This window comes from Neltuma alba, unplaced genomic scaffold (genome assembly GCF_004799145.2).
Source record: "Neltuma alba isolate B1F8T4 unplaced genomic scaffold, ASM479914v2 tig00011345_pilon, whole genome shotgun sequence".
In the NCBI taxonomy this organism is placed as follows: domain Eukaryota; kingdom Viridiplantae; phylum Streptophyta; class Magnoliopsida; order Fabales; family Fabaceae; genus Neltuma; species Neltuma alba.
Window position 1 is genome coordinate 383,570 of NW_021636046.1, and position 9,399 is coordinate 392,968.

Sequence of the window (9,399 nt, forward strand, 5' to 3'; positions counted from 1 at the left end):
TTTATTTCTATTTCTCATTCTTGGGCCCTAAGACTTTTTTCGAGTCTCTAACTTCCTCTTTTCTTAGTCTCAAAAAACTTTCCCTTTGTGATTCAGTCCTTGGGAATCTCTCTGTTCTTTCAGGAAATCTCTGGGACCTTTGCCAAAAAAGGTCTGATAGCTTGTCTATTTCAGGCTAATTTCGGTACTTCTAGGTCCAAAATTCAAGATGTGACACAAGTGATGATGACATCATCTGGAAAACATAAAATAAATGCATGTAATTAAAAGTTGCAACCACTAAGCCAAAGAAACCATGTGTAGTTGAGTACTGGATTTTAAATGAAGAAGGGCCTTATAATTCCATTCTATAACTTTATCTTCATGGCCAGATTCATTTAGTTTGGGGCATTTAAAGGGATGAAAACTTCTCTTTTTAATTTAAGTGCATGTCACACGAAATCACACGTTTATTTTAGATGTAAAATAAATGCATGTAATTGAAAGTTGTAACCACTCAGCCAAAGAAACCATGTGTAGCTGAGTACTGGATTTTAAATGAAGAAGGGCCTTATAATGCCATTCTATGCCATTGTTTGATGCGTGTGTATGCATGAAATCACACGAAACTAATTCGCAATACTTCAATTTTCCTTAATAACTCTATCCTAATATTTATATATTGGACCAAAAATATTGCTCTGGGCCACCTCATTTAACAGTGATAAAGGGTTGATGTGTCTTGCCAAATAAGATTATTGCCGCCTGTCATCTCATAAAAAATTAACGGAGTTCATCAAAGAGTCATCATAGCGAGAACGAATGCCATTCACGGGAAATTAATTAAATGAAAATAATTAGCACAAGTTGGTTATATTGATTATGTCAAGTCTTTTAATTACACAAAATCATGTGCTTTTTTCTCATGTAGGTTTATAATGATTCTAATATTTTAAAAATAGAACATATAGTCATATGTAACTAGATAACTTGGCATACCAATCTAGTCCTTATTATTTGTTACTTGTAGAGATTTCTCACATATCAAATAGAGTGTTAAATAGATAAAATCTTTCATTTTTGTCCTTATTGAAGAGTTAGATATTGCGAAAACACTATCTGAGTTAATTAATTTTTTATTATAATCAATAGGGGCAAAATTGAAAATGAAGCATTAAAAATGATACAAGTGACTAATGAAAATGACCAAAATCTGCTCCTATAAATCACAAATAATGAGGATCATAGTGGTAATGAATATAAGAAACTTGACATAAGTATTGTTTATAGTTAAAAGGATATGAACTATGAGGATTGAACTACAAATTGAATGAAATTATAAACGAAAATTAATTTTTCTTAAATTTTATTTTTTAAAATATAGGGACTAATTTTTAAATGATTAAACTATAAAGATTTAGTCACATCGAGTCAAAGCTTAAGGACCGAGTTACAACAAAGTGAGTCTGAGTTGCACCAAATTAAGTTGCACCAAATTAAAAGTTTGAGAACTAAATTATAAATAAGTTAAAACTATAAGGACCAAATGATTAATTTTTTTGTTTAAAAATAATAGTAGCCGCTGTTTGGTTTTGTTTCAAAAGAGTTTATACTACCCTAGGTTTATACGAAAATATTAAGTACTTACTTGACTGTTAATTTCATCCATTGAAATGTTTTTAAGACATATATCTGGCACACCCAAAAAAAAAAAGTTTTAAGACGTTACGATAATAAAGTACTTACTTCTCATTCTATTCATAAGTCACTTCTAACATATTTCACCGGACCTGAGAAAAACCTTAAATCTCATTAATGATGTGATGACTTATAAATAGGATTATAAGACCAAAAATAATTTTGTCTCTCTATCTTATAAATATGACTAGAGGAGTAACTTCTAGCTAAAAAAATTGTAAGGTATTGGTAAACCATACTTTCTAAAATTTTTAGGAAATTTATTAAATTTTATTAATCCATGTGTGTATATATTTCAATGTGGCAATTATTGTATTAAAAAAAGAGGCTATATAATATTCTAAGATGTTATAAAGTTTATACTCTCTTTAATAATTCTAAGTCCTAATTTTGAAAATTCCCACAAATCTATATGTGGTCTGTAAAAGTAGCTCTTTCTTTATTTTCACCCTCTATTTGATGCCACAAGTATTAATTATATGAAGAAATTTTTATTAGAACTTATAAACACTCACACACACACACACACACACACATTTAGGTAAGAAGGTAAAAGATTGACGTAGAGTAGCTTCATCTTCAATTCGAAGTCAGTAGGAATGGCTTGTTAGTTGGATGGGGTCTACTTGTTTTTATTGTATAGTCAGTAATGATAATATTTATACGTACATATATACTTGCAGACATAAAATAAATGCATGTAATTAAAAGTCGCAACCACCGAACAAAGAAAAACCCATGTGAGGTTGGGTGGATTTTGCATAAAGAAGGACTCTCATAATTAATCATCGAAGACTTGAGATTGACTTGGCTCCTACATATACAAGGCGTAAAGCACTTGGTTGGACAAGTTTAATATTTTAAAAATAGAACATATGGTCATATGTAACTAGATAACTTGGCATACCAATCTAGTCCTTATTATTTGTTACTTGTAGAGATTTCTCACATATCAAATAGAGTGTTAAATAGATGAAATCTTTCATTTTTGTCCTTATTGAAGAGATAGATATTGCGAAAACACTATCTGAGTTAATTAATTTTTTATTATAATCAATAGGGGCAAAATTGAAAATGAAGCATTAAAAATGATACAAGTGACTAATGAAAATGACCAAAATCTGCTCCTATAAATCACAAAAAATGAGGATCATAGTGGTAATGAATATAAGAAACTTGACATAAGTATTGTTTATAGTTAAAAGGATATGAACTATGAGGATTGAACTACAAATTGAATGAAATTATAAAGGAAAATTAATTTTTCTTAAATTTTATTTTTTTAAATATAGAGACTAATTTTTAAATGATTAAACTATAAAGATTCAGTCACATCGAGTCAAAGCTTAAGGACCGAGTTACAACAAAGTGAGTCTAAGTTGCACCAAATTAAAAGTTTGAGAACTAAATTATAAATAAGTTAAAACTATAAGGACCAAATGATTAATTTTTCTGTTTAAAAATAATAGTAGCCGCTATTTGGTTTTGTTTCAAAAGAGTTTATACTACCCTAGGTTTATACGAAAATATTAAGTACTTACTTGACTGTTAATTTCATCCATTGAAATGTTTTTAAGACATATATCTGGCACACCCAAAAAAAAAACGTTTTAAGACGTTACGATAATAAGGTACTTACTTCTCATTCTATTCATAAGTCACTTCTAATATATTTCACCCAACCTGAGAAAAACCTTAAATCTCATTAATGATGTGATGACTTATAAATAGGATTATAAGACCAAAAATAATTTTGTCTCTCTATCTTATAAATATGACTAGAGGAGTAACTTCTAGCTAAAAAAATTGTAAGGTATTGGTAAACCATACTTTCTAAAATTTTTAGGAAATTTATTAAATTTTATTAATCCATGTGTGTATATATTTCAATGTGGCAATTATTGTATTAAAAAAAGAGGCTATATAATATTCTAAGATGTTATAAAGTTTATACTCTCTTTAATAATTCTAAGTCCTAATTTTGAAAATTCCCACAAATCTATATGTGGTCTGTAAAAGTAGCTCTTTCTTTATTTTCACCCTCTATTTGATGCCACAAGTATTAATTATATGAAGAAATTTTTATTAGAACTTATAAACACTCACACACACACACACACACACACATTTAGGTAAGAAGGTAAAAGATTGACGTAGAGTAGCTTCATCTTCAATTCGAAGTCAGTAGGAATGGCTTGTTAGTTGGATGGGGTCTACTTGTTTTTATTGTATAGTCAGTAATGATAATATTTATACGTACATATATACTTGCAGACATAAAATAAATGCATGTAATTAAAAGTCGCAACCACCGAACAAAGAAAAACCCATGTGAGGTTGGGTGGATTTTGCATAAAGAAGGACTCTCATAATTAATCATCGAAGACTTGAGATTGACTTGGCTCCTACATATACAAGGCGTAAAGCACTTGGTTGGACAAGTTTAATATTTTAAAATAGAACATATGGTCATATGTAACTAGATAACTTGGCATACCAATCTAGTCCTTATTATTTGTTACTTGTAGAGATTTCTCACATATCAAATAGAGTGTTAAATAGATGAAATCTTTCATTTTTGTCCTTATTGAAGAGATAGATATTGCGAAAACACTATCTGAGTTAATTAATTTTTTATTATAATCAATAGGGGCAAAATTGAAAATGAAGCATTAAAATGATACAAGTGACTAATGAAAATGACCAAAATCTGCTCCTATAAATCACAAAAAATGAGGATCATAGTGGTAATGAATATAAGAAACTTGACATAAGTATTGTTTATAGTTAAAAGGATATGAACTATGAGGATTGAACTACAAATTGAATGAAATTATAAAGGAAAATTAATTTTTCTTAAATTTTATTTTTTTAAATATAGAGACTAATTTTTAAATGATTAAACTATAAAGATTCAGTCACATCGAGTCAAAGCTTAAGGACCGAGTTACAACAAAGTGAGTCTAAGTTGCACCAAATTAAAAGTTTGAGAACTAAATTATAAATAAGTTAAAACTATAAGGACCAAATGATTAATTTTTCTGTTTAAAAATAATAGTAGCCGCTATTTGGTTTTGTTTCAAAAGAGTTTATACTACCCTAGGTTTATACGAAAATATTAAGTACTTACTTGACTGTTAATTTCATCCATTGAAATGTTTTTAAGACATATATCTGGCACACCCAAAAAAAAAACGTTTTAAGACGTTACGATAATAAGGTACTTACTTCTCATTCTATTCATAAGTCACTTCTAATATATTTCACCCAACCTGAGAAAAACCTTAAATCTCATTAATGATGTGATGACTATAAATAGGATTATAAGACCAAAAATAATTTTGTCTCTCTATCTTATAAATATGACTAGAGGAGTAACTTCTAGCTAAAAAAATTGTAAGGTATTGGTAAACCATACTTTCTAAAATTTTTAGGAAATTTATTAAATTTTATTAATCCATGTGTGTATATATTTCAATGTGGCAATTATTGTATTAAAAAAAGAGGCTATATAATATTCTAAGATGTTATAAAGTTTATACTCTCTTTAATAATTCTAAGTCCTAATTTTGAAAATTCCCACAAATCTATATGTGGTCTGTAAAAGTAGCTCTTTCTTTATTTTCACCCTCTATTTGATGCCACAAGTATTAATTATATGAAGAAATTTTTATTAGAACTTATAAACACTCACACACACATTTAGGTAAGAAGGTAAAAGATTGACGTAGAGTAGCTTCATCTTCAATTCGAAGTCAGTAGGAATGGCTTGTTAGTTGGATGGGGTCTACTTTTTTTATTGTATAGTCAGTAATGATAATATTTATACGTACATATATACTTGCAGACATAAAATAAATGCATGTAATTAAAAGTCGCAACCACCGAACAAAGAAAACCCATGTGAGGTTGGGTGGATTTTGCATAAAGAAGGACTCTCATAATTAATCATCGAAGACTTGAGATTGACTTGGCTCCTACATATACAAGGCGTAAGCACTTGGTTGGACAAGTTTACAAGTGAAGTTGAGATATATTCTCTTTATTTTCCTCAACATAAATCAAACCATCAGGTTAGTCATCTCTTTTCTAATTTATGCTCGTTTTAAAATTTTGTGTTACCACTTATTCCGTTCTGTAACTTTGTCCTCACTATCAGGTTCATAAGCTTTATCTCAAGCATTAAAAAAGATTAAACTTTTGTTTTGATTTATATGCATCACCATGCCATTACTGCGTGTATGTATCCACTAAAAAGGGGGGTTTTTTGGGGGACGGGCCCTACGGGGGGATTAAGGTTAATTAGTGCATAAAGTAGATTATGGTGTTCGAGGTTCAATAATGGAGAAAGCGAGGATAACATTTCAGGATTGTCTTTACACTTCAGTTTCCTAGCTTCATTAATCCAAGCTTATGGGTTAGCCATCTCCTTTCTTGTATTATTTCATGTAATGTGATTTGTACAATCAAACTTGTTTAGCTATTTTTGAAATTTTTGTGCTTTCTTTCCTCTTTCCAATCTGTACTAACTATCAGATTAGAGGATCAGAATTATAGCAACAAATGGATAAACTTTTATTTGTAACGATTTGTGAGTGAAAAAATAAACTAATTGTTGTGTGACTAGACTTAGATTATCATGCATATTGCTGTAGGGCCTAGTTGGACTCTTCTCGTTCCGGATGCTTACCCCAACCCAGCAAGGAGTCTGGTTTTTAATCTATGGAAAATATAAGCACTTATTTGGTTTTCTGTTTTGAAACAATTTTTTGCTTTTAAACAAAACAAATAAAAAAACTTGTTTAGTAATTTGTTTTTAGTTGATTGTTTTAAAAAACAAAAAACAGTAACATGTTTTTAAAAACTAAAAACTAAAACAACTTTTATATGTTTTCCTGTTTTTGTTTTTGTATTTTTTGTTTTGAAAATTTTTGATAAATCTTATTCTCTTCTTACCTATTATCTACCACTTAATAGTACCAACAATAACTATCAACTACCAAGTGTGGTTTTTTATGGGTTTTTTTTTCAAACATGATTTTTTTAAAATTATTATCTAAACAAATTCTTTTGTTTTTAGTTTTCAAGACTTGTTCTAAATGACAATTTTATAAAATTGTTTTGAGAACAAGAAAACAAAGAACAAAAACAAACAAGCCCTAAGTTTCACTCATTTTAATCTGCACATTATATATAATACTGAAATTGATATGATATATTTTAATTATTCTAAAAGGGTACTTCATTCTGGATTAATTTTAATGAAGGTAAATTGGTTTAAGAATACAAACCACCATTCTTTAAAAATCATGAAGTAGTTAATTGGCCCTATGATTAAGAATGAAGAAAATATATATGATTTAGGTTTTAAATTTTTTATTTTTTTGGCGCAATGATGTTTTTGGCCTGGTCAATCAGATACCATGGTAATGATAAATTAAGGTATAAATCCTTCTAACAAGATTGGAATGGAAATGTACGCTGAGTTAGTTTTCCAAGTTAGCTCATTCAAAACTCAAAAATAATGAAATTTAGGTTCATGCTAAATTAATTAAAGCATAAGGTAAGTCATCTCTTTCTTCTTTCACCCGTTTCTTCTCTTGTATTTCCTGCAATGTCTGAAATCAACCTTGTTTTTTAACTTTGGAATGTCTGTGTTGTTTTTCTTTTCCATTTTAAAATAATGCTATAATCAATTGTAAATCAAATCTACAAGTTGAGTTCAATAGGATAAACTTTTCCTTTATAAGCTTGCTTGAGTGAAAGAAAATGTCAAGTTGATTTATCAACAAAAAGACGTCAATGTGTAATGTACTTTGCAATCTTCTAAACTTGTTTATTTTGAACCAAAGGAAGATGATTTGGTCGAACTAAGCCTCTTACCTTGGATCTAATTGATAAGTTAATTCATCAGATTGATACTTTGAATGTATTACAGATCCATCAAAAGATGAAGATGAAAGAGGGCGATTCATTGTTAAACTTGGAAGCCCAGTTAAAAACTATGGGCTCCACGGAGCCTCTCTCAGCATCATGTTGCATCTACAGTGTACCACCAAGCCTCCGGAAGGGGAGTGAAGAAGACTACACACCAAACTTTGTTTCCATTGGCCCATTTCACCATAGAAACGAGAGGCTAAATCAAGGCAACAATTAAAATTGTGGTACCTCCACAAATTTCTGCAGAGAACCCAAAAGGATTCATTTGATCATTATGTTCTATTCCTGCAAGAGTCAGAAGATAGAATCCGACGTTGTTATTCAGAGACCATAGAGATGGAAAGCAGCCAATTCGTAAGCATGATTTTGATTGATGCTGGCTTCATTATTGAGTTATTTCTTGCTTCTAAAGACGATCCACTAGGTGTTGATGACCCTCTTGTACGTAGGTTGTTATGGCCAATGTGTGATATAATTTTAGACTTGATTTTAGTTGAAAATCAATTACCATTTTTTTTCTTGAAGGTATATTCGACCAAACTTTTCCCGATGGATTCAACTATAAACCATTCATTTCTTGATCTACCATCGCTGTTTTGACGTCCTATTTGTCAGGAGCCTTATATTATGCCCCATCTGATGAAATGTTTGACAAGTCTTCCTTTCCAGACCGAGTGGAACACCTCTGTGATGTATTAAGGGCAATGTGCTTACCAAGTAATCATCCAGCAAGAATTGAATATTGTACACCATTGAAGCGTTCATATAGTGTGAGTCAACTACATGAATCAGGAGTTGAATTACAAGCTCACCACGGTAAAAGTTAACTGAGGTTCTATTTTCAGAAGGGGTTCTAACGATACCAAGAATCAGGGTGAGTAATATGACTGAGAAGTTGCTGAGCAATGTGGTTGCTTTTGAGCAATGTCACTATCCTTCTAAGCACTACGTGACCGATTACGTAGTCCTCTTGCCTTTTCTTATCCAATCAGGGAAAGACGTCGAGATTCTTGCTAAAAAGGGGATTATGGAGAGTTATCTTGATAATGATGCAGCGGCTTCCATGCTTAGTAATCTACGCAAGAATGTTCTTGAAACAAGTGTCAATCGTGATTATGCATCTTTACATGAAGGGTTACATGAGTTTTATAATGATCATCGTCACGAGTATAAAGCAATCTTTTACGTGAATATTGGAGCACTCCCTGGAAAAAAGCTTCTACTTTTTGCTGCAGTTCTACTACTTTTTCTCACTTTTATCCAAACAATAAGTTCTATCATCCCTTTGTTTAACAAGTAGGTTGAAAAATCTTGTTTATTACTCTCAAGCCCTGAATAAATTTTGTACTTATTATATATTGCTATTATGTGAGAACAACTATTTGGACTATGCAAACTTTTTTAATTGCAACATTTTTTTTAAGCATTGCCCTCATTATATATTGTAGTAAACTCCATCATTTTAATTGCAAAATAATGATATAGATTTGAGTTATGTAATTAAATTTAGTCAAAAAATCAATAGCTTTAACTACGGGTATAGTCTTGGAATGTTACAACAATTTCTTAGGGGAAAAGGTGATATGCTTAACTAGTTTTAAACATCTCTCACAAATTTTGCGCGATCAAATTAAGAAAAATCTTCTACTTTTCTCATAATAATTATCTATCTACTTTTTTCATAAATGTTTACTCGGACCAACAACCAAGTTTTTTTTTTTTTGTTAAAGTATAGGTATTCTTCTATTGGAGGCAATCCTAATCGAAATACTGTTAGGCACT

The 9,399-nt window shown here is 30.2% G+C and overlaps 1 protein-coding gene across 1 annotated transcript; it reads left to right on the forward strand.

Annotated features, from left to right (window-relative positions):
* The first annotated feature begins 8,500 nt into the window (after positions 1 to 8,500).
* Positions 8,501 to 8,917, forward strand: LOC114712339 (uncharacterized). The gene has a single exon (XM_028896857.1). The coding sequence runs from the start codon at positions 8,501 to 8,503 to the stop codon at positions 8,915 to 8,917; it is 417 nt and encodes a 138-aa protein (XP_028752690.1).
* The last annotated feature ends 482 nt before the right edge of the window (positions 8,918 to 9,399 follow it).